We start from the raw sequence: 26,268 nt of genomic DNA, 5'->3' as shown, positions 1-26,268 counted from the left end.
AAAACCACATATGGGGGGGCGCCTGGGTGGCTCAGTGGGTTAAGCCTCTGCCTTCGGCTCAGGTCATGATCCTGGGGTCCTGGGATCGAGCCCCGCATCGGGCTCTCTGCTCAGCAGGGTGCCTGCTTCCTCCTCTCTCTGTGCCTGCCTCTCTGTCTACTTGCGATCTCTGTCTGTCAAATAAATAAATAAAATCTTTAAAAAAAAAAAAAGTGTTTAAAAAACCACATATGGGTTGTACTCTTCTCCCTTTCCCATCAGGTACTGCCCCCAAAAAGTGGTTCTAAAAACTATACCAACAGGGGAAAATATCTTGCTCCAAGCCCCAATTTATTATCAAGCTAAGCCTGGAAGAGATGGAACAGATACAAAGCATGGAAGATGATAGTTTTGAAATACAGGAGGTGGAGAGGACAGAGCACTGGGGGTGCCATTTGGATAAATGAGTATATTATTTCACCTCACACGGATTCACAACATTGCCTCCAGTTTATCCTGCCATCTGTGGTTGGGTCTAACCATGATATGAGGGGAGGAAAAAGCTTGCTCCTTCCCAAGACCACTAGGGAGGATGATTACAAACATTCTATACTTAGAAGCTCTTGGTCTAGGACTGATGCCTACATTCATCTCCACCCTTCCCAGCTTCAACCGCCACAGAATGTCCTTTAATCCAGAAACATGAGGTTCCCCAGGAGATGAAAACTGTGGCAAAGTTTACATTTCTTAAATCTTCTGCAAGACTGTAATTTGGGTAACATTTGTACTGATTTTACAGAAATTCACTGAAGGAATCAAAAGTGTGTATTTTAGGGGCACCTGGGTGGCTCAGTGGGTTAAAGCCTCTGCCTTCAGCTTGGGTCATGATCCCAAGGTCCTGGGATCGAGCCTTACATCAGGCTCTCTGCTTAGCAGGGAGCCTGCTTCCCCCTCTCTCTCTGCCTGCCTCTTGCCTACTTGTGATCTCTCTCTCTGTGTGTCAAATAAATAAATAAAATCTTTAAAAATTTTTTTAAAAAGTGAGTATTTTGCTTTGTGGACAACTTGTTTCCTCTGATGGAGCATTTTCTGAGGATTTTCTGACTCCCTAATTAGTTAACAGTTTTGAATCCCACATTCACTTACTGGTAGGGGATCTTCGAAAACTGAGAGACTGGAGAGACAGCAGAAGGGAAGGGAGAACTCTTACATGGAGTTTGGGATGTGAACTTTTAGCCTGCAGATCCCTTTACAGCAAGACACAGTTCTCCCTGTCACCACCATAGACTCAGCTACAGATTCAATTTGATAAAACAATTTCTAAGGAGTGCCAATTAGTCCTCTGGGAAGTGACAAGCCAGCAAGATTTTTTTTTTTTTTTTTTTGCCAGCAAGATTTTTATTGCAAATTTATTCTCATTAAGTTACCACACTTTGTTTTTTGATCATTAAAGGACATTCTCATTACAACAAGTTTTAGGAAATACTGGAAGGTGTAAAGAATAAACGAAAAAACAAGAAAAAAGGGATACCTAATCCCACCTTCCGAAGATAACCACTGTTAACACTTGGATGTATCTCTTTATAGACACTGTAAAGACACGTTTCACAAATCACATCATATTCTCCATACCATTTTAAACCTGTCCTTTTTTGTTTAATACATTACTGCTGTGTTTCCAGTTGGCACAAGTAAGTTATTTTTTTTAAGATTTTTTTTAAAAACTTTAAGTAATCTCTATGCCCAGCATGGGGCTGAAACTCACAACCCCAAGATCAAGAGTCGCATGCTCTACTGACTGAGCCAGCCAGGCACCCTTAACTTTTTCTTTCTTTATTTTTAAAGAAATCTCTATACCCAACATGGGGCTTGAACTCATGACCCTGAGATTAAGAGTCACATGCTCTACTGACTGAGCCAGCCAAGTGCCCCCAGTTGGCACAAATATCAAGTTGTGCTTTTTTTCCAATTCTTAGCATTGAGAAACTTGGAAGTCATTCTATCTTTTTGAAAGGCTTAAGTCACCCTAAAACTTTCTGATAGACCCAAAGATTAAGGTGGGTAATTGCTTAGGACAGAAAAGGCACATTCACAGGAACTCTCTAATTTAAACTCTTAAAGGTATTGCTGAATCACTTTAATTATTGCGATTGTGTGTTAAAATCATAACTTTCTTCAATATAAAGACTTAAAATACAAAACAGTTTTATATTCTGTTTTGCCATTACTTTATTTTTTAAAGAGCATTGCTTTTTTTTTTTTTTAAGATTTTATTCATTTATTTGACACAGAGAGAAAGATCACAAGTAGGCAGAGAGGCAGGCGGTGCTGGGGGGGGGGCGGTGGGTAAAGCTCCCTACTGAGCAGAGATGTGGGGCTCTATCCCAGGACCCTGAGATCATGACCTGAGCTGAAGGCAGAGGCTTAACCCACTGAGCCACCCAGGCACCCTGCCATTTCTTTATTTTTAACCTGTGATTCATTTATATACATGTGATCTCAAAAATCAAAGCAACCGGGGACAGTCTGAACTTCTGAAGACCTGAGGAGGACATTAGCATCCCTAATCAGAGAGAGGACTTAAGGATGGTTCTCTCCTAATCATCATCTACCCCTATCCTTCTTATTTTAGAGCCTCTTTGAGCAGTGTTCAGCAGATTCTGACCCAAAGCACTTTCCCTATGTTTATGCCCAGAAATAGACATTTTCCAAGGAAGAGTTGCTATATGTACTTATGACTAGAAGCCAGGAACCCTTCTTTTTTCTTTGCTTTGGACAGGTTGACAGTCTTATGGCTCCCCCTTGCCTCACACTCAGATGGGATTTTATTTCTGGAGTTCACACATCCTGCCCCAATTTGGCAATTACCTCTTCCTGTATACTGCCTTAGTCCTGAAGCCTGTAGTTGCTGTGTTACATTGTATACGTCTATATTACTTTGAACCTGACAAAGCACCATGTGCACAGCAGACACTCAGAACATATGCTGATAATGTCACTCCACTAAATGGATAGCTGAGGGGAGCATAACTGACTTCCTAGAAGAAAATGAGGTAAGCTTTACTTTAAATCAAAGCTGCTATTGGTCACCAGGTAAATGCAAACCAATGAGAGGCCTTCCTGGAACTGTTGGTAACACTTGGATTTATCTCTCTGGACTTATTTTTTTCCCTCTCTCTCATATTTCTTTATCCCTTCATCTTTCTCTTCTTGTTATTCTAACACTTTCCTTTTTCCTTTTCCTTGTTCAGTGACCTGGTGTACCAGTCATCAATACCAGAAATTTCCTTTAATCTGAATTCCTAGAGAACTTGGATCTGTGTCTATATTTAGATTCCACGTCCCCAAAGCCTTTTTTCTAATTTTCCTTCATGTGGTAGAGTGTAGCAATGGGCGTACCTTGGGCTGGAATATACAAACTTTTATCAGATGCTTGTGGATTTGCGCCACCCAGTGGCCAAAGTCGCTAACTTCAGCCTCTAAAAAAGTGGGCAAAAATAAATGAAAATAAGCAAATGTAAACAAATGTGAAGTCCATTATGTATTACTGGCCCAAAGGGGGGAAATACATACATAACAGCAAAATTCTGTCCTATTTTAAGTCTATTTTCTAAAATTTAAAACGGGATGCAGAAGGATATGTTCAGAAGTATAGTGTCATGGTTTCTACAGAGTGAGATGATGTCCCGAAGACTCTCCAAGGATTTATTCAGGTCATGATTGCTCCCTAATGTACTAGAAAAGAAGAATAAACAGTGCGACCTATACTACAAAGTCCTTATTGCCCTCTAGAAAAACCAAACATTCAACAGAAGAGACAATGAATTTGAAGACTTATAAACTATATACATTATAATACCAGATAGCAGTTTCTTTTTTTTTTTTTAAAGATTTTATTTATTTATTTGACAGAGAGAGAGCACAAGTAAGCAGAGAGGCAGGCAGAGAGAGGAGGAAGCAGGCTCCCCCGCAGAGCAGAGAGCCTGATGCGGGGCTCGATCCCAGGACCCTGGGATCATGACCTGAGCTGAAGGCAGAGGCTTTAACCCACTGAGCCACCCAGGCGCCCCAGCAGTTTATTTCTTTTATGATGAATCTTCCTGGGCGGGGGACGGGGGTAGTGCCTGGGTGGTTCAGTCAGTTAGGCATCTGACTCCTGATCTCAACTCAGGTCTTGATCTCAGGATTAAGACTTCAAGCCTTGCACTGGGCTCCAGAGCCTACTTTAAAAAAAAAAAAAAAAAAAAGTTAGGGGCACCTGGGGGGCTCAGAGAGTTAAGCCTCTGCCTTTGGCTCAGGTTGTGATCTTGTCAGATAAATAAAGAAAATCTGAAAAAAAAAAAAAAAAGATGATTTAGATCTTTTTTTCCCCTAGGCATTTGTGATGACTCGATTGTTTGGTTTGGTTTGGTAAAGATTTTATTTATTTATTTATTTGACAGAGAGAGGCACAGTGAGAGAGGGAACACAAGCAGTGGGAGTGGGAGATGGAGAAGCACGCTCCCCCCCAAGCACAAAGCCTGATGCGGGGCTCGATCCCAGGATCCAGGATCCCAGAACCCTGGGATCATGACCTGAGCTGAAGGCCAATGCTTATCGACTGTGCCACGCAGGCGCGCCTCCATGTGTTGAAGAGAATTGCAACATGCACGGATAGCTAACCTCCTGGGCCTATTTTCCATTAAGAAACACAGAGCAGCCAAGGGTAAGCCATAAAGTACATTTGCCCAACATTTTCACTTGTCTAAGCACAGGGAAGATGAACTTTGGCAGAACAGACAGTCCGTGTACCAGAACAACATCTCTTTAGGGAACCATGGCCTCTTTTTCTCTCTGTTGTGATGCCACTGTTTACCCCTTCAGCTCCCTCCTTCCTATTCCGGTAGGAAATAATCTGATTCCCATACCCTCTCAATGAAATCCTTTCCCCTCCACCTGCTCATTCTTCCTGCTGGATTAAGTTTCAACCTTTGTCCTCTAACTGTAGACAGTAGTAATAGCTAACAGTTCAAGCACATCTGTTATGTAAGAACAAAAGCTTTGTCTTCTGCTAAAGTAACATTAGGAAAACAAATAGGTTAAGGAGCATGTTGCTGGCCTAAACTACCATGAGGGCCTCTATCTCCCCATAGTTGCTCTCTTGCCTTTCTTTAATCTATACGCAGTTCTCCACACTGTAGCCGGAATGGGCTTTTCAACAATGCAAATTTGATCGTGTTACTCCTCTGCTAAAAAAAACACTCAGTAGGGGCGCTGGGGTGGCTCAGTGGATTAAAGCCGCTGCCTTCGGCTCAGGCTCAGGTCATGATCTCGGTGTCCTGGGATCGAGCCCCGCATCGGGCCCTCTGCTCAGCAGGGAGCCTGCTTCCCCCTATGTCTCTGCCTGCCTCTCTGCCTACTTGTGATCTCTCTCTCTGTCAAATAAAATAAATAAAATCTTTAAAAAAAAAAAAAAAACACTCAGTGGCTTCCCAATGCTATCAGGATCAAGCTCCAAATCTGTAACAAGATTGTTAAAGTCCTGAATAGTCTAGCCTATCTCCTTCTCCAGTCTCATCTCCCCTCACTGTTCCCTTACTCTAGCTTCGGCCACAGTGGGCTAGCTCCCTTCTTTCTTGACTCAGAGTGTATGTTGTTCTCTGTGGCTCCAACACCATTTCCATTCCCAACCCCCACCTTCCCCTTCCTTTACTACTCTTTGCCTATTTAATTCCTACTCATATTTCAGATATTGGCTCACAGAGTCCTCCCTGATTTCCTAAACTCCACTAGGTTAACAGTGTAAATTTCGTCCATGGAATTCATCTGTTTGTAATTGTTCTCCTGTGGCATTTGACGGAGGCCTCTCTCACAGAGGTGAGCTACATTGAGAGTAGGCACTATTCCTGTTTTAAACATTGTGTCCCTAGACCCGGAGCTATGTCTGACATGAGCAGGCATTTCCTAAGTAACTGCCCTTCACGAAAGGTGATACAGATGGGGGCTGAGCTGGTTCTCTTCCCGGACTCTCTTTCCTTCAAGGTTCCCAAATCCTAGAAATTAATTTTTCATTTTTTTAAAAAGATTTTATCTATTTTGAGGGAGGGGAGAGGAGAGAAAGAACATGAGCAGGGGAAGGGGCTGAGGGAAAGGGAGAAGCAGACTGCCCACTGATCAGGGAGCTGGCCACACGGGCTGGATCCCAGGAGCCTGAGATCATGACCTGAGCCAAAGGCAGACTAACTGACTGAGCCACCCAGGTGACCCAATCCTAGAAATTTATAATAGATTTTCTCTGTGTACTCCTTCTACTATGAGTCACCATCCTGGCCCCCATCTCACTTAGCCCTCTGAAGGAACTACAATTATCTGCATTTTATGGAGGAGAAAAGTGAGGGATAAACCACTTGCCCAAGGTCCCAGAGCTAGTAAGTGACAGAGCTCAGATCCCAGTGCAGGTAGATGACCTCAAAATCTCTATACTCTTTTTTTTTTTTTTTTTTTTTTAAGATTTTATTTATTTATCAGAGAGAGAGGTGGGGAGAGAGTAAGCACAGGCAGACGGAGTGGCAGACAGAGAAGCAGGCTCCCTGCTGAGCAAGGAGCCCGACGTGGGACTCGATCCCAGGATGCTGGGATCATGACCTGAGCCGAAGGCAGCTGCTTAACCAACTGAGCCACCCAGACGTCCCTCAAAATCTCTATACTCTTAACCACCACATATAAGCCCTGCCAATTTACATCTTTCATTGATATTTCTCTTGACTGGCTGACCTCTTCCTCATCTACTTCTTTTTATTAGGAGGATCAGCCTTTTGTGATATAAGTTGCAAAAATTTTTCTATTTTGCCACTTACGTTTTGACATTGCTTAGGGTGTTATTTTGTTTGGCAGAAATTGTGAGCTTTGTTCAGTCAAATTATTAACCTCTGCTTTTATGCCTTCTGTACTCTGAATCATAATTAGATTTTCCTTCCCGTGCCAAGATGCTAAACGAGTTTTCTCACATTTTCTGTTTTCAATTTTTATATTTTTATATAAATAATTAATCCATTTGGAGTTTATCCCAGTGTGAGGTACAAATTGACACTTATTTTTTTCCCACATGGTTATTCAATTGTCTACACCATTTATTGAATAGCACACCTTTATTATATACTAAGTTCCTGTATTTATTTTGGTTTTCTTCCATACATTCTATTCTGTTACATGCTTGTATAATTTGTACTTTTTCTTTTCCCCAATGAGCATTTTTTTAACTTTTATCTTTGGTTCTCTGTAGTATTTGGCATTGTTGACTAATTCATCTTCTTTGATGTACTTTCAGTGCTGTATTGCTAGGTTACTGAGTAGGTGAATAAACATGTACTTATGGCACTAGTAAGCCAGGGGCAACAAAATGTTAATGATGAAGATATAATCTCAGAGGTCACCACAGGAAAATATCATACATTTGTTTGGCTGTCCCTATACATACTTCATAGCTTATAATACTTTTGAGATTAAAAAAAATTTTTTTTTAAGATTTTACTTATTTTAGAGAGAGAGAGAGGAGAAGCAGAAGGGGAAGGAGAGGGACAAGCAGACTCTGTGCTTGGAGTGGAGTCCCACATGGGGGTTGATCCCATGACCTGGATCCCATAACGCATCACATGACCTGAAACCAAGAGTCAGAAGCTTAACCAACTGAGCCACCCAGACACCCCAAAAGAATATTTTTTAAATAAACTCTACACGCCACGTGGAGCGCCAACTAATGACCCTGAGATCAAGAATCATATGCTCTACTGACTGAGCCAGACTGTGGCTTCAATAATTTCCACCAGTTTGTGCTAATCTGCATATCTGATCTAGACCTCTCACCTGGACATCCTACAGACCCTCAAACTCAACATATCCAGAACAAAATCTGCCCCTTCCCCTTCAGGTCTGCTCTTTGCCTGAAGGTCCTTCTCTTGGCGAGTAGTCCCTCTAGTCAACTATGCTGGACATTGGAAAATCATTTTTAATTTTACCTCTTATTTATCGCTTTCCTTTCCCTAATTAATTGCTAATAAATATATAATAAAAAATATATTTTATTTATCAATATTATTATATTATTATATAATGTTAACAAATTAATAATTAATATTATTAATAAATAAAAATCTAAATAATTTATCTATAATAATTAATCATATAATTTTATATTAACATAATAATATATTTATATATATTAATAATATATTATTAATATAGTATCTATAAGATATCTAAATAAAATATCTAATATCAATAATATTTACATTAATATATAACATTATTAATAAATTAATAATTAATACTATATTAATGCATATAAATAATATTATTAATAAATAAAATAAAGATTTTATTTATTTGAGAAAGAGAGAGAGAGCATGAGATGGGGGAGGATCAGAGGGAGAAACAGACTCCCTGCTGATCAGGGAGCCCAAGGCAGGATTCGAACCTGGGATTCCAGGATTATGACCTGAGCCGAAGGCAGATGCTTAACCAACTGAGGCACCCAGTTGCCCTAATTAATTGCTTTTTAAACACCTTAAATCTATTTCTTCTTCCTCATCCTTATTCCAATTATGCTAATTCAAGCTCTCATCACCTTCTTACTTAGACTGCTGAACCTCCTGGCCTTTCACAGTTTGCTATTTTCAGTCCACATCACAGCCAGAGAGATTAAGGTCTAAAACTCAGATGAGTGATAACACTGCTCCCCAACTCAAAATGCTTCACTGGCTCTCCATAGCCTTTGAGTAAAGTGTCAAACCCACTATGGTCTGGCCTCTGTCTACCCGTACGGTGTCATGTACAGTGGCCCTTCTTTCTTGTGCTCTGTACTCCAATCATATAGAGAAGCTGGCCACCCTCCTTCATGCTTCTGTCCTTTGAATAATTTGTTCCTTCTGCTTGGAATTTCCTTCCCACTCTTTTCCAAGACTTAACTCATCACTTCCCAGAGACTTACACTTTAATTCTCCCTACAATTGACTAATCTCTTCGTGGAGCCCTTAGTGTACCCAAAACATCTCTATTACAACACATATTATCTTGTATTATAATTATTTTCAGGCATATCTGTCTTCCCAACTGAACAGTGAGCATCCTTTTTTTTTTTTTAAAAGATTTTATTTATTTATTTGACACAGAGAGATATCACAAGTAGGCAGAGAGGTAGGCAGGCAGAGAGAAAGGGGTAAGCAGGCTCCCCACCAAGCAAAGAGCCCGATGCAGGGCTTGATTACAGAACCCTGAGACCATGACCTGAGCTGAAGGCAGAGGCCTAACCCACTGAGCCACCCAGGCGCCCCTTAGCATCCTTTTTTTTTTTTTTTTTGTAAGATTTTTATTTATTTATTTGATAGACAGAGATCACAAGTAGGCAGAGAGGCAGGCAGAGAGAGAGAGAGAGGAGGAAGCAGGCTCCCTGCAGAGCAGAGAGCCCAATGTGGGGCTCTATCCCAGGACCCTGGGATCATGACCTGAGCCGAAGGCAGAGGCTTTAACCCACTGAGCCACCCAGGCGCCCCTTAGCATCCTTTTTTAAAAAAATATTTCAAAAAAAAAAATATTTCGTTTGTTTATTTCATAGAGAGAGAGAATGTGAGCACATGAGCAGGGGAAGGAGCAGAGGGACCAGCAGACTCCCTGCTGAGTGCAGAGCCTGCTCTGGGCTTGATGTTGGGCTTGATCCCAGGACCTGAGCCGAAGTCAGATGCTTAACCAAGTGAGCCACCCAGGTGCCCCTGGACAGTGAGCATCTCTTTGAGGGCAGAGACTATTTTATTAGTTCTTGAATCTCTAGTACCTGGCATAGTCCTTGTCCTAGAGTAGGGCCAAATAATATTTATAAGGTAAAGGAATGAACATATACGAATGTCCTAGAAGTGGGACACCTCAGTGGCTCAGTCGGTTAAGCATGTGCCTTCAGTTTAGGGATCCTGGGATTGAGTCCCACATGGGGCTCTTTGCTCTGTGGGGAGCCTGTTCTTCCCTCTGCCTGCTGCTCCCTATGCTTGTGCTCTCTCTCTCTATGACAAATAAATAAATAAAATCTTTAAAAAGAATGTTCTAGAAGTTTCAAATAAAAAGATATGTTCTGGGGACTCCTGGGTGGCTCAGTGGGTTAAAGCCTCTGCCTTCGACTCAGGTCATGATTTCAGGGTCCTGGGATCAAGCCCCACCTTGGGCTCTCTGCTCAGCAGGGAGCCTGCTTCCTCCTCTCTATTGTCTGCTTCTCTGCCTACTTGTGATCTTTGCCTGTCAAATAAATAAATAAAATCTTTAAAAAAAAAGATATGTTCTATAGTTTGACTTGTAGAAGACTAGTAGGCTATCTGTCAGAAGGACTTTCAGGCTGTTTTACAGGCTTAGAAACCCAAATTTTCCACACAGAGAAAATGGTCCCATTATTTAGGAGCAGATTCATACTAACCAAGCTTATATACAAATTTAACAATTTATTAATTACAACTAGTAATACAATTGTCATAAGTACAAAAATACTATTTTATGTGTAACTAGCCTATCCTGAACCTGAAGGTAAGCCTGTATGGGAAGATGCATTATTCATGCATAATTGTTTGCACACTCCATGGAAGAAATAAAACAAACCTAATTATAGAGGGGCAAAAAAAAACTTACTCTCTTTATATATAAATTACAGGTAGACATATAGTATATAAACAGATAGCTATCTGGCATATCTGTAGTATTAAACTTCCCGGGGGGGAAGCAATTCCGAAAAAGATTATCTAAAAGGCTCCTTAGGGCTGACAGTAATGATAAAAAGCTTGAGGCATACTAGTTTAACTCCTATACTGATTCTTTCTTAAGGAATCAGAATTAGCAGGGTTAATTCTAAAGTTCAGATGTTTGATGGCATTAGGCAGATATGTGTCTCTATAATATCAGAGCCTATAATAGGGTGATTATGCATGAAATTCATTGGCTAAGACTCTTTTCTTTGAATGGGCACTCAGAAAGTCAGCTTCCATTGGCTTCAAACCTTCCATTACTTCTTGAATGACTCATTTTCTTTTTGGATATACTATACATATTCAGTATTTCTCGGGGGCCAGTCCATTTCCTGGAATATCTTTACATATCTTGGTTGGGATTCATCACCTTCTGAGGTTCTATAAAGTAGTGGCTACAAGTTGGAGACAGAAATCTGAATCTCTACTGTGCTGCCTGTTTACACTCTCGTGAGCATCAGTAAAATGGGAGTAACAACACCTCCCTTAATGGGTTTTTAAGGACTAAAATGAGAAAACATATATAAAAAGCCTTGAGCAATAGCTACTTTTAGTACCAAATTGGGATGAGAGCTCTGTTGTGTCATTTTGAAAGTGTGTTTGTGTGTGTGTAAATGCATGATTAAACACTAGACTTGGGGGCGCCTGGGTGGCTCGGTGGGTTAAAGCCTCAGCCTTCAGCTCAGGTGATGATCCCAGGGTGCTGGGATCGAGCCCCGCATCGGGCTCTCTGCTCGGCAGGGAGCCTGCTTCCTCCTCTCTCTGACTGCCTCTCTGCCTACTTGTAATCTCTGTCTGCCAAATAAATAAATAAAATTTAAAACAACAACAACAACAACAACAAAAACCCACTAAAGACTTGGGATGACTGGGTGGCTTAGTTGTTAAGTGTCTGCCTTCAGCTAGGGTCATGATCCTGGAGTCCTGGGATCAAGCCAGGCATTGGGCTCCCTCCTCAGTGGGAAGCCTGCTTCTCCCTCTCCCACTTACCCTGCTTGTGTTCCCTCTCCCGCTGTCTCTTTCTCTCTCTGCCAAATAAATAAAGTCTTAAAAAAATAAAATAAATAAACAGTAAAGACTCAGAGAAAACTATTGTCCTTGGCATGATGGTAGATTCTAGAAAATTAATAAAGTGAGTGGACAAACACTAAAAAATGTGTTTTGTTGTGTAAACATAACCAATTACAGTCATTTAGGGATACAGCTTAACATTTAAGTCCTAATTATCATGCAGCAGAGTAACAATTACATATATCATTAAATATGCATCAGATTAACCTCGTTGTAAATTTTATTTGATTATAATAGTAAAGTACTCATTCTGTATGGTAAGGAACAGTCTTATAGTTAATTGCTCACAATGCCTAAGTCTGTTCACTATTTACATTAAGTAAATGGGACACGGCTCCTGAGTTTGCTCTGCACTGGAGGTAAAGCTGGATTATCCATCCTTGATTGCAACCATGCATTTTTTTCTGTGACCTGTGAGATAAAGTACACTTCCTTACTGATGTATACCAAGGTACTAAAGAAGCAAGCAGCAAAAGAAATTCTATTTAATTGCTCAGTCTTCTGGAAACAGGTTTCTAGTAAGTAGATATGATTCAAATAATGAAAAAAATTCTAATGTGGAGCACTGCCCCCTACAACTTCTAAACAAGCCCCAGGGTCATCCTATGGAGCACTTCTAGAATTAGAAGTACAATTATAATTTATTTGACCCCCACCACGAATTAAATATTTCATATATATATATAGTCATATCCTCACAAAACTCTTTTGAGTTAGTTATTATAATTTTCATTTTACACATGAGGAGAAAAAAGGCACAGAAAAATAATAATTCACCTAAGTACTTGAAGGTGGTAAAGGGTAGTAGTTAGATTTTGTAGTTAAATTTTTTGGATAAACAGGTCACACAGCAACAACACATTCCTAGTTCACCTAATGTTTTGGATTCTATCCAAAGCCTGATGACTCGGGCAGATATTCTACACTTTGTATAGATCAAAAAGAAGTCATAAGAAAGAGGGAAAAGAGATGGGTAGCAAAAGCCTGAATTCATGGACACTCTGCTAAATGGCTATGGCATTATGAAAATCCTGACATCTGTTAACTCTTCAGTTTGAATGAGTCAGAGGCATTTTATTAGTTACATTTGGTCAGATCTGGTTTTCATTTCATTCTGGCTGTGCTACCCCATAATTAGCTGAATTGGGGCAAGTGGTTTTACCTTTCTGAGACTTATTTTTCCTTTTTTGTAATGTAGGATCTGCAGGACCCTTTAGGAAATTTTTCCCCCTCTCGTTCACCTCTGAGATCTTTAGGGCCCTTTTCCTTAACGCAGAAGCAAGCCAGACATGCCACCATGTGGAGAAATGGCTATATAGACCTTACATTTCTGTAAATAGATTAGCAGGAGTGCTTCCACCTTTCCTCTGCAGAATGGTCCTAGTTGAGAGGGATCAAGTTAAATAAGCAGTCTAGGAACCTTCTGCAAAGAAAAGGATTGATTCCTTAACTCCTTGGACGAGGGTGGTCACAAAGAAAGATAAAGAAGAGTGGAGTATGGAGTGGGGGGGGCAGTGCAGGAAGGAGGAAGGAAATGGTCTCGAATGTATGAGGCAGCAGCAGAACCTGGGGAGGCTGGAACCAGTTCCCAACTGGGCCACAGGGGAACCCTGTGCTTCTGGGAAAGTGACTTCATGTGTGTGAACTCACAGAGCTGTGAGCTAAGAGCTGTAATACTTGAGGCTCTCGCCTTCTGTGGGGTGAAACCCTCTCTTCTGAGCGCATCATAGGAAGATACCTTGCCTTGAAGAGCCCTTGTAATTGGCAAAGGACTGTGCTCTAGGACCCAAATTTCTGGCTCACTTACATGCACTAGTTATACCTCAGAGCTTAAAGGAGAAGAAGTTGAAATCCAGAAGAAAGCATAGACTTTTACTCTCTGTTTATATCTATTTGTATACCAAACGACAAAGAACCACCTCGGTTAGAGGAAAAATAAATATCAGATGAGATAAAGTTTATAAACTCTTTCAGCGCTCAGGACAAGTGAGTAAACAGAAATGATAGAGAATCATTTCCATAGGAAGGGAAGCTTAGAAACTACATTTCTGATTCTAAACACAGCAGCTTAACAGTTGAAGAGGGGCTGTTGGGATATTCTGGACTGTCAATGGCAGCTACCTTACAGACCCTGGCAGTAGGATACAATTTTCCCTACTGGGTTTCAAGTTCAAAGGCCAACCTCCTCCATTAAGAATGGAAGGGCTTGGGGCACTGGCTGGCTCAGTCAGTTAGGCATTTGACTCTTGATTTCCACTCAAGTCATGGTCTCAGGGTCATGGGATCAAGTCCTGCATGGTGCTTGGTGCTCTGCAGGGAGTGTGCTTAAGATTCTTTTCTCTTCCCCTCCCTCTGCCCTTACCCCCTTGCACGTGCTCTATCTCTCTCTAAAAAGAAAGAAAGAAAGAAAGAAAGAAAGAATAGGAGGGCTTGGAGAATGTGATATCAATTTGTCCTGAAGGTCAATCTTCAAAATATTAGTTCAACATAAACTGATCTGGGACATTATTAAGGCAAATTTCTCTCTTAAGATGTTTTTTTCAGGGGTTCCTGGGGGCTCAGTTGGTTAAAGTGTCCCAGTCTTGATTTCTGCTCAGGTCATGATTTCAGGGTTGTGAGATCAAGCCCCATATCAGGCTCTGTGATGGGCATAGAGCCTGTTTAAGACTCTCTCTCCAAGGATGCCTTGGTGACTCAGTCAGGTAATCATCTTTTTTCAGCTCCGGTCATGATCTCAGGGTCCTAGGATGGAGTCCCATGTAGGGCTCCCTGCTCTGTGGGGAGTCTGCTTCTCCCTTTCCCTCTGCTCATGGTCTCTTGCTCTCAAGTGAATAAATAAAAAAAATTTTTTTAAATATTCTCTCCCTCTCCCTATGCCCACCCCCTTTTCTCTCCTTCTCAAACAAACGACAAACCTATATATATTCCTATATCTATCTATCTATGTATTAAAAAGATGTTTTTTAGATTCCTTTATAGATGTTTAGAAAGAGGAGAAAGAAGGCACTTGGTCATCTCTGCTATGACAAGTTAAGTACAAAGTGCTCTGGAAGCATATTGGAGAGTTACTTAACCCAGAGTTTGGGGAGAGGGTACAGTCACGAAAGATGTTCCTGAGGAAGTGATGTCTCTGTTAATTTAAAGTGGAGGTACCTTGGCCTGAGACATTTCATTCTTTTTCTTTTTCCTTTCCTTTCCTTCCCTTCCCTCCCTTTTTTCCATTCCTTTTCCCTTCTCTCCGCTTCCCTCCCTTCCCCTCTCTTCTCTTCCCTTCCCTTTCTTTTCTTTTTAGAGGCAGAGAGAGGTGGAGGTTGGGGCAGGGGGAGAGGGAGAGAGGGAATCTTAAGCAGGCTCCAAGCCCAGCATGGAGCCCAATGCAGGGCTTGATCTCACGACCCCGAGATCATGACCTGAGCCGAAATCGAGTCGGACACTTAACCAACTGAGCCACCCAGGCACCCCCAAACTGAGACATTTCTGAGAGTGAAACGAGACAATATTACTAATTGTAAGGGACAACAAGAATAAACCAGGATTTTACTGAGCAAATTGAGACTTCTGGTTACTCTATTTATAAATCATGTTCAGGTACTTGACCTCCAGTGAAAGCAGGGATCTCTTCACTTTTTACTTTATACATTTTGCCTAAGTGACTTTCTCCATACCTTTGCCTTTACTTGCTCATTTCACAAATATTTGTCCAGGATGAACTTATGGGCACAGAAGTTACAAAGAAGAAAGGACATAGTGCCTGCCCTCATGCTCTGTCTAAAGACACACATCCAAAGAAACAATTTTAATACAATTATACAACTTTCGTCCTGGCCTTTCCTCTGAGTTTGTTTTTTTTTTTTTTAAAGATTTTATCTATTTATTTGACAGACAGAGATCACAAGTAGGCAGAGAGGCAGGCAGAGAGAGAGGAGGAAGCAGGCTCCCTGCTGAGCAGAGAGCCCAATGCGGGGCTCAATCCCAGGACCCTGGGATCATGACCTGGGCCAAAGGCAGAGGCTTTAACCCACTGAGCCACCCAGGCGCCCCTTTCCTCTGAGCTCTTACATCTATCATTTCCACTCAGATTGCAAAACACAAGTCCAAAACAGAACATTTAATTTCTCCAAATCTGTTCTTCCTGTAGCTAGTCTTAAAATTGATGCCACTATCCACTACATTGCTAAAGGCAAAAGCCCAGAAAAGCACTGCCCTAAACAGAGTTATCCTTCTTCTCACTATGCATTTTAATTTCTCCACCTTTCTTAAGCACAATGACTAAATTGGGGCTTAGAATTCTAATGAGGGCCCAAGATCAATTGAAGCAGAAGGGTAATTTTCAAGTGTTTAAATGCTATGTTTTTAACAAATAGATCCCAGTGTTAATGTGGGATTGTCTTTTCCAGAATAGTACAACATTGATGACTCATATTCAATTTGTTGACAATCATGACATCCAGATCTAGATATATGCCCTAGGCTGTCTCAAAAAACTTCAGTTTAGGTGAGAAAGACATGAAGATAAGTCCTCAAGAGTCTGACCCTATCTCCTCTTTGTGGAGAAGGTGAGTGGTTGCAGATGTGTAAAGGTGTAGGTGAAAGATCAGTGTTGATTGACTGTTGAACAATGGCTGTATAAAAGGACAATTATTTCTTTAAAAAGTAACTTTAATGTTTCTATCATCTTATTCTCCACACAGCTGCCAGAGTGATCCTTTTAAAATAAATCTTATTACCTCTCTCACCACACACTAAGGAATCTTTCATGAGCCATCTCTGCAAGGAACCTACTCTAAAACATTTAACATTCAAATCCACACTCGTTGGCAAAATGTTTTCCAAACTGGTAAACCCTAAAAACAAATCTCCTTCAGTCAAAAAAAAAAAAAAAGAAATCTGGTTATTACTTTGCTCTCAACCCTTGTGAGGTACTCTACCATATCTCCCCCCAAATCCAAAGTCCAACTGCGGCTTACAAGATGATGCATGATCTGGTTTCTGCCTGTTTCGCAACTTACTTCACTATGTTGCTGTGCTGAAGTCACACTTGTCTCCTTACTTCTTCCCCAACAGGCCAAGCAAGTCCCTATCTCAGGGCCACTGCAATTCCTCCTTCTCTTCTCCTAGTTTCCCTCTGGAAATCCACGTGCTGCCTCCCTTAACGATTAGGTTTCTGGTTATGAACTCTTTCAATTAGGAGGCCTCCCTTGTCTACCTCATCTAAAAGACCAGGCCCACATCACTCTTATTCCTTTATTCTGATTTATCTTTTTTCCCATAAAACTTAACACATTACCGGGGAATTACCTCTTATTTAGTAGTATGTGTATTGCTTCATGTCAATCCCCCCCACTATGGTATGAGGCAGAGACTGTTTTGTTTGCTGCTGAGTCCTCAGCACCTAGAACAGGGTCTGCTCTTTAAATATTTGTTGACTAAATGACGAAATTGACTTTCGGGATACAGCAAATGTAAAACTACGCTATAATAGAGCTACTGACATGATGCATAGTAAAATGTCTGGAAGAGTATACCAAAACGTTAACTGTTTAATCAATACAGTGGGAGCTGGGGTGAATTTTCGCTTGTGTGAATTTTCTGATTATTTTTCAGAACAAATTTGTAGCCTTCATATATTAACAGATCAATCAAGAGGCCGCACCAGCAGAAAATGCAAATGAATTTGAAGAGAGGTTGGGCAAAATTTATGAAAGACAGACTTCTAAACAGATGTAGGAGCCTCATGGGGACGATAACCACGGCTTCAATGCCCTTCCCGACACTTCCCAGCCGTGTGTTCCCAAGTCACTCATATGCCAGCCGAAATGTCTTCACCGGGAAAATGGGGACAATAATAGTGCCTAGCTCATAGGTTGTTTTTGAAGATTCAATGACACCATGGATGTCACCTCCTTTGTAACAATGCCTGGCATGCAATAAATACTCGACAAATAGTAGCTATTACAGTAATTAGTAGTAGTAATAAGAGATGCTGGGACATACCTAGCCCTCAAGATTGACATCAGAGTGGACCACCACATCCTCTCATCATTGCGCCTCAGTCTGGGCCCCTGAAGCCCAAAGAGGGGATGGTTCTTCCCAAAGAAGAGAATTTCCACGTTCCAGAAGCGTCTGAATAAAACGTACCCTGTTTACCCTCACACCGTTCAGTCAGTCTGGTTAATCCACGAGCCCCACTACAAGACCCGCTCGGCCTCGGCTGCCTTCGCGGCCACAGGGGCGGGCAGGGGGGAGTGGGAATGTTAGAAACACAAAAGCAGGACGGTACCGGCCCGCTCCACCTCACCGCGCTCTGGAGCGGATCGAACGGCGGCGCCACGCACTGGCAAGCCTCTGGCGACCGGCAACGCGCCTCACGCCAAAGGGACTGCTGCCCGGACTCAAGTCAGGCAGGCTGCTCCGTCCGCCCTACCCCCCGGGCCTCAGCCAGAGAACAGCGGCGGGCGCGCCGCAAGGCCGGGGCGCGGGCCGAAGGCCGAGGGCCGAGGGGGCGGCAGTGCGGGGCCGCGAGAGCCGGGGAGGGGCGGCGGCGCGCTCGCGCCTGGGCCGCTCGAGAGCGAGCACGTACCCCCGGGGGCGCGCGCGGCTGGCGGCTCCTCGGCGCGGAGGCGGGGGACGCGGCGAGGTGAGGCACGAGGTGCTGTGGGGCGGGTGGGGATAGGGCGCGAGCCCCTCTAGCGGCCGAGGGGGTGGTGTGGACGGCGAGGGGCGGTGGCGACAGGGGCGGGCTGCGGACCCCGGGCTCGGGGGAAAACGCGGCGCGCGGGCGGGCAGGCTGGCGGAGCTGGGCCACGCCGCGTTTGGGGGAGGGCGGCGCGGGCTCGGCCTGACCCGTCCGTCCCGCCCCGCGGCGTGCCTAGCGCGCCCCGCCCCCTGCGCGGCCCTGCGCGGCCCCAGCCCCGGGATTCTTGTCTCTGCGGTGGCGCGCCTAATTACGCTGGGAACAGACGCCCTGGTGTCTTTGCTCCTGACCGACGTTACTTTTCGAGTTTTCAAGTCGGCCTTACACACTAGGTAGTTCACCTCCATTTTGGAGCTGAGGCCGAACTGAGACTCAGGTAAAATGACTTGCCCAAGATCATCCAGCTTAAGGAACGAGGTGAGGAGCTCCGCTTTGTCTGCAAATCTCCAAACCCTACACCTGTCCCCTGCATCACAGCGAATGCCTGTCTTCCTCTTCCCAGTGGCTCTGAATTTGGCAGATTAATTTGGAGCTACCACCCATCCTTTCATGAACGTCAGTGTCAGAAATGTCTCTCGTGAGAAGAAAGGAGAAGAAGAAGAATCTGCTTATTGGAATATTGTGCTTATGATATGGAATGTTTATGCGTTTTTTACTTAACCATCTCTTTTTTAAAAATGATTTATTGGGACGCCTGGGTGGCTCAGTTGGTTAAGCAGCTGCCTTCGGCTCGGGTCATGATCCCAGCGTCCTGGGATCGAGTCCCGCATCGGGCTCCTTGCTCGGCAGGGAGTCTGCTTCTCCCTCTGCCTCTGCCTGCCATTCTGTCTGCCTGTGTTCACGTTCTCTCTCTCTCTGACAAATAAATAAAATTTTAAAAATGATTTATTTATTTGAGAGAGAGTACGAGAGATAGCATGAGAGGGGAGAAGGTCAGAGGGAGAAGCAGACTCCTCATGGAGCTGAGAGCCTGACGTGGGAGTCGATCCCAGGGCGCTGGGATCATGACCTGAGCTGAAGGCAGTTGCTTAACCAACTTAACCCAAGCGCCCCTTAACCATCTCTTTTAACCTTTGTTGAAGTGTCGCTGCTGCTCACTACTTTTAAGACATGTGCAAGTAGCAGTCTTTCAGAACACTTCTTCTTTAAAAAAGCAGCAGGCCTGAAGGTTGTGAAGAATTGGAGATACTCCACATACAGTAAGCGGTACCAGAATAAATGAGGAAAGTTCAGTAAATTTTGGCTTTTTTTAAATTACAGAGCGCATAATACCTTTTGCTAAACCCATTTTTCTTCAGAGACTAACTTTTCCTGGGACTAGAGCAGGGGGAGAACCATTCCTATCCCAGCCCACTTAAGAAAAGACAAGTTCATTGATAGCCAGGTTATCTGAATGTCATATAGCCTTAAGGATGAATTATACCCCAAGCTCGGAGTACCTGGCGGAAGAAGTCACTCCAGGAGAACTAAAGATGAATTCACCTTTTGTGAAACTAACATTTGTCCATTACGTTTTCTTTATTGAGTTCTTTCTCTGTGTTTGGCACTTTGAAGCGTACAGATGTGTATTGGATAGTAATCCCTGCTTTCATTTAGTCTAGATATGGGAAAAAATATGCATTCAGAAGTAATCCTCACAAAGTAGAATGGGATGCCAGAAAAGAGATAGCCAAGAAGCTGTGGGACCATAGAAGGAGAAATGTTTTCTTGACTTAGAGTGAAGTATGACTTCATTTCTGCCTTCAAGAAAATACTTTATACTGTTGTTTAAACATTAAGTATTTGTTCAAAGAGTAAGTGACCAAACGTTTGTCGTCATAGGGTTCCTTGGTTTCTAGTAATAGAAGGTCATTCGTATTAAAGTATTATTAGAAAGATAAATGGGAAAAAATCCAAACAGTTGGGCCATCCTTGGGGATGAGGATCTCAATAGCCAGAGCTCATGGACCAAATTCTTTGATTAATGAATGACTGGGTTCCTGTTGACTTCTGTCCTTGTATGTCTTACACAAGATTAAGATTTTTCTTTTATTGGGGCATCTCGGTGGCTCAGTGGGTTAAAGCCTCTGCCTTAGACTTGGGTCAAGATCCAGGGTCCTGGGATCCAGCCCCGCATCAGGCTCTCTGCTTACAGGGGGAGCCTGCTTCCCCCCCATCTCCGCCCCCTCTGCCTGCCTCTTTGCGATCTCTGTCAAATAAAGTCTTTAAAAAAAAAAGATTTTCTTTTTTTTTAATATTTGTTTATTTGACAGAGACACAGCAGGAGTGGGAGAGGGAAAAGCAGGTTTCCCGTTGAGCAGAGAGCCTGATGCAGGGCTCAGTCCCAGGACCCTGGGATCATGACCTGAGTGGAAGCATATGCTTAATGACTGAGCCACCTAGGCGCTCCATGATTAAGATTTTCACAGGAGATATGGCTACTTTAGCTATAAGCGTGAGGTATACAGTACCTACCAGAACCATATGAAATGTGGGTGGGTCAGTTTCTCAAGGGAAAGAGGGTTAAGGAGAGAAGTGATAATGCATAGAGAAAAACAATAGTTGCTTGTTAGAGGTATGTAGCCTTTATAGAGAGCCAGGTACCACTGTGTCTTATTTATATGGATTTTGGTATTTAATCTTAATAAGGACTTAGATACTATTTTTCATCCCCACTTTACAGAGGGAGACACAAGGTTTATAAAGACAATAATAATTGGGGAGCCTAGCTGGCTCAGTCGGAAGAGCGTGTAACTCTTGATCTCAGAGTCATGGGTTCCAGCTCCACAATGGGTGTAGAGATTACTTAAAACGGGGGCACCTGGGGGGTTAGTTGATTTAAGTGTCTGACTCTTTTTTTTTTTTTTTTTTAATAAGATTTTAATTATTTATTTATTTTTGACAGAGAGAGACACAGCGAAAGAGGGAACACAGCAGGGAGGGTGGGAGAGGGAGAAGCAGGCTTCCTGCCAAGCAGGGAACCCAGTGCAGGGCTTGATCCTAGGACTCTGGGATCATGACCTGAGTCGACGGCAGAAGTGTCTGACTCTTGATTTGGGCTCAGGTCATGATCTTGGGGTCCTGGGATCAAGCCCTGTGTCGGACTCTGTGATCAGTGGGGAGTCTACTTGAGATTTTCTCTCTCCCTCTGCCCCTCCTGCTGCTCTCCCATACACTTTCTCTCTCTCTCTCTTTAAAATAAGTACATCTTAAAAAAAAAAAAACCCATAAGACAAAATTTTTAAAAAGATAAAATAATTTGCTTAGCATTACAAAGCTAGGACGTGGTAGCTCTGAATATGTTGCATTGTCTTCTCTGCATCTTGTCCCTTTGATTTATTTTCTGATCTATATACCACTTTGGTTTGTTCACAGGGGTCATCAAACTTTGGTGTATGTGCTGGCCAGTTTTGACATCTCCTTGAAGGAGCGCTGCATTGAGGAAGATCAAAACAAGACTGTTTGCAAATTTTAGGGAATGGACCGTTTGGGTTCCTTTAGCAGTAAGTATAGTGGGAACAAGTCCCAGGTGAATATTAACAGCAAACTCAAGTGGAAGTTAATCAAAGAAGAAAAATAAGCACTTTGAAGTTAAAGCCCTGTGAATCTAATCCTAAAGGAATAAGAATATCAAATCAAAATAAAATTAACCAATACTTAATTGATTGCCCACTAAACACATGACACAAACATATAATCCTAGGTCTTGTAAGAAAACTATGCTCAGGCATAATATGATTAACCTACAGTTTAATTTAAGAAAGCAGTTGGATTTCTCTTTAGAACCAATAACACATTTTAGATGTCTTGATAAAAAATTAAGTAAGTGATAGAACAAAAGACATGCTTCTCTACTCCTTCCCTTTTAGGGGGAATTTGTGCTCTAAGAGTGAACCACAGTATTATAATAGTAATGCAGAAAATTATGCTGTGTGTGTGAAATAAATTCAGGCAGCCATAGCTATGGAGAAAAAAATACACTGCCTTTTTTTTGTTTCTGATGATAAGAGATTTGGCAGAAATAGAAATTCTATTGTTAGATGTTAGTAGTGTTCCAATGAGAAGAAACAGAAAGCCACTTTTTAGGGTATTTCCTTTTCACCAATTTCTTAAAGAACCTCATAGTTACTCTCTCATCACACATATCTATATAAAGTTAGGACAGAATGAAGTCTTCAAAACCTCTAGTTCAAATCTCTCATTTTACACATGGAGAAAACCGAAATGAATTTTCCTGATGCTAAAAATGTAAACTGAAACCACTCCCATTCCCTTTTTTAAAATACAAAAAAATATATATATATATTATATTTAAACTTTTTATTTGGAAATAATTTCAAATTACAAGAAAGTTGGAAGAATAAGAATCATACAAAAAATCCCCATAGGCCCTTTATTAACTTCTTACTCCGTTTTTGTGTTTTGTTTCTCTGTAAATATATAGACTGTATATAATATGTATTTATATGTTCTTTTATGTGTAAGTAGATATGGATACCCCCCCTTTTTTTTCTCCAGAATCTTTTTTAATGGTAAGGGACATATATCATGGTCCTTTACCCCTAAGCATTACAGTGTTTATTTCCTGAGAATAGGGATATTCTATTTCTTAACTTCAGTAGGGTTACCAACTAGTAAATTTAACATCAACATGAAATAGATCTATCCGATCTGCCATCTAGTTCATTCAGTTTTGTAAGTTGACTCAGCAATGTTCTTTATGGTGTTTTTTTCCTTCTAAGACAGGACACAGCCAGGAGTCAGGTCTTACCTTAAGCCTTAAGACCTTAAGTCCGGGGGCGCCTGAATGGCTCAGTGGGTTAAAGCCTCTGTCTTCGGCTCAGGCCATGATCCCCGGGTCCTGGGGTCAAGCCCTTCATCGGGCTCTCTGCTCAGCGGGAAGCCTGTTTCCTCCTCTCTCTCTGCCTGCCTCTCTGCCTACTTGTGATTTCTCTGTCAAATAAATAAATAAATAAAATCTTTAAAAAAAAAAAAAAAAACCTTAAGTCTCCTTTTTTTTTCTTTAAAGATTTTATTTATTTATTTATTTATTTAATTGAGAGAGAGAGAGAGAGAGAGCATGAGAGGGGAGAAGGTCAGAGGGAGAAGCAGACACCCTGCAGAGCTGGGAGCCTGATGCAGGATGACTTGAGCCGAAGGCAGCGGCTTTCAACCAACTGAGCCACCCAGGCACCCTCTTTAGCCTCCTTTATTTATTTTTTTTTTTTTAAAGATTTTATTTATTTATTTGTCAGAGAGAGAGGGAGAGCAAGAGCAAGCACAGGCAGACAGAGTGGCAGGCAGAGTCAGAGGGAGAAGCAGGTTCCCTGCGGAGCAAGGAGCCCGATGTGGGACTCGATCCCATGACGCTGGGATCATGACCCGAGCCGAAGGCAGCTGCTTAACCAACTGAGCCACCCAGGCGTCCCAAGTACCACATTCCTCATCAAAATTTCTCCCAGGATTTAATATCCATTATTATTTTCCCTTAATCCAGTCTTTAATGTCATGCAAAATGATGATTTTTTTCAAATCCAGCACTCTCCACATTTGCTGCTTAGCACTTACAGAATTATATATGTTATACAGCTATATGTATTACGTGTAATATATATAATACATATTATATAATTTCTTGATTATATAATCAAGAGACCTGTCTCCCTTATTTCATTGATGTATTTATTGTAAGTGTGGACATGGGAATTCCTATTTTTTCAAGGGTTTATAATTCATTATCATACTTATTTTGGTTCTCAGATTGTCCCAGTTTGACCTCTGTAATCTCCTTTATTCTGGCTCCTACGTCCTTAGTAACACCAATCACTTTTTTGAGCATCTCCTTACCTTTTGGCCGCATGTTCTGGGTATATCTCTTATCTTCCTTGCCCCAGCCCTGGAATCAGCCACTCCCCTGAGGAGCCTTGGTTCCATTTTTTTTTTTTAGATTTTTATTTATTTATTTGACAGAGAGAGAGCACACAAATAGGGGATGGGGGAGCTGCAGGCAGAGGGAGAGGGAGAAGCAGGCTCCCTGCTGAGTTAGGGAGTCTGATGCAGGGCTCAATCCTAGGACCCCGGGATCACCAAGCAAGCCAAAGTCAGACGCTTACCCGACTGAGGCATCCAGGCGCCCGGCCCTGGTTCATTTTAATGAGGACTGATATTAGAGACCAAGATCTGGTCATTGCTACTAGCATGTTTTGTATTTTGGCTCTTAGACCTACAGAGCTGTGAAATATCTGTGATACATGCTATGTACATATACACCAACATACATACATATTTACCCATATATACACTTGTAAGAAATCATGAGTTCCCATTGATACCTCCAGTTCATCTTCATAAGCTTTTTTCTTGTTTTGCTCCATTCCTTATTTGTGTGTCTTTTCCTTGGTGAGAACCTTGACACCCAACATCAGCACAGTCTTCTAATACATCCAGAATTGTGTCAGAGTTGCTTTTCACATACTACTACATGAAACAGACCTCCTTCAACAAGTTCAGGATTTGTTAGCATCATTGAAGACTGAAGTTATATTGTTAAATGTCCATAAGCTGTTTAGATTTTTTTTTCCTTTTTAGTGTGGTTATAGTATTCTTTTGAAATACTATTAAGTTCATCTGTTCATACTGCTTTCAGTTTTTCCTTTCTATATTTACTACTTCAATTTTTTAAATTCAAGGAACATAACTACACTTCCAAAAGCCAAAACTGTAGAAAAATATGTATTTGGAGAATTGTTACTCCTTCCTATGTCTCTTTCACTCCATTCCATTCCCTCTCCCCCAAACCCTTGTAGGTATCCAACTTCATTGTTCTGAGTTTAACTGTCCTATATTTCTTTTTGCAAAGATAATCAGACACACCTATGTTTGGGGGTTTTTCCCCCCATTTTGTACAGGATGAGGTGAGCGCATAGCGCATGCTATGTGCGCTTTTTTTGAAAAAAAATTTTTTTTCACTTAATAGAATCTTCTGGAAATACTGTTTTAGTTTGTAAAGGTTGTACTCATTCCTTTTTTTTTTTTAATAGTTGCGTAGTACTCCATTGTGGGGGTACTCCATAGTTTGTTCAACTACTCTCCTGGGCTTGGATATATTTATTTAGGTAGTCTTTTTTAATGCCAGGTAATGTTCTAATGCATTCCCATCAGCAGTATATGAGAATGCCGCTTTCTCTACATTCTTACTAAGAAAGTAGTATTAAGACTTGGAGTTTTTGCCAGTCTGATGCGTGAGAAGTTATATCTCTGTGTAACTGCCTCTTACGAGTGAAGTTGAGTGTCTTTTCATACATATGTTTAAGGGCCATTTTTTTTGTCTTTCTCTTTTTCTAATTATCTCTTCATTTCTTTTGCAATAGGATTTTTGTTCTTTTTTTTCCTCCCCTCAGTTTTTAAGTTTTTATCATTGTATATTGGGAACTTTAGCCCTTTATCTGTAATATGCTTTCAGATATTTTCTTATAGCTTATTTGCCCTTTTATCTTGCATATGGTGTTTTTTTGCCAAGGAAGTTTTTTGTTTGTGTTGTGTAATCAAATTTATTAATTTTTCATTGCCTTTAGATTTTGAATGATGATTTTTTAAAAAGCCTTTCCTTACTCTAGAATATCTTTGTGAAGGATAGTTTGGCTATTTGGCTGTGTGTATCAATATGTATGTTCAACAGTTCTAGTTCTAGAAAAATACATATTCCAAGAAACACAACAGCATTTTTCATAATAGTGAAAAATTAGAAACAACATAAATGCCCACCAGTAGAAAACAGATTTGATTAGTTGT

At 41.6% G+C, this 26,268-nt stretch overlaps 2 protein-coding genes across 7 annotated transcripts in view; one reads left to right on the top strand and one right to left on the bottom strand.

Moving 5' to 3' along the window:
• Positions 1 to 18,323, bottom strand: part of ACACA (acetyl-CoA carboxylase alpha) — a 285,383-nt gene extending 267,060 nt beyond the window's left edge. For all 5 annotated transcript variants that reach the window (XM_032319427.1, XM_032319429.1, XM_032319428.1 and 2 more), the window contains exon 1: positions 17,799 to 18,323. In XM_032319427.1, coding sequence (XP_032175318.1) covers positions 17,799 to 17,836 — 38 coding nt within the window. In that variant the 5' untranslated portion in view covers positions 17,837 to 18,323. The remainder of the gene's footprint in view (positions 1 to 17,798) is intronic.
• A 19-nt stretch (positions 18,324 to 18,342) lies between these two features.
• Positions 18,343 to 26,268, top strand: part of TADA2A (transcriptional adaptor 2A) — a 51,725-nt gene continuing 43,799 nt past the window's right edge. The window contains exons 1-2 of one of the 2 annotated variants that reach the window (XM_032319456.1): positions 18,343 to 18,441; positions 21,853 to 21,980. In XM_032319456.1, coding sequence (XP_032175347.1) covers positions 21,956 to 21,980 — 25 coding nt within the window. In that variant the 5' untranslated portion in view covers positions 18,343 to 18,441; positions 21,853 to 21,955. Of the gene's footprint in view, positions 18,442 to 18,701; positions 18,916 to 21,852; positions 21,981 to 26,268 lie in introns of those variants that run through there. The other variant, XM_032319457.1, reaches the window with a different exon arrangement.

The sequence above is a fragment of the Mustela erminea genome, chromosome 18 (assembly GCF_009829155.1).
Source record: "Mustela erminea isolate mMusErm1 chromosome 18, mMusErm1.Pri, whole genome shotgun sequence".
Lineage (NCBI taxonomy): Eukaryota > Metazoa > Chordata > Mammalia > Carnivora > Mustelidae > Mustela > Mustela erminea.
This window is presented reverse-complemented; position numbering and strand designations above follow the sequence as displayed.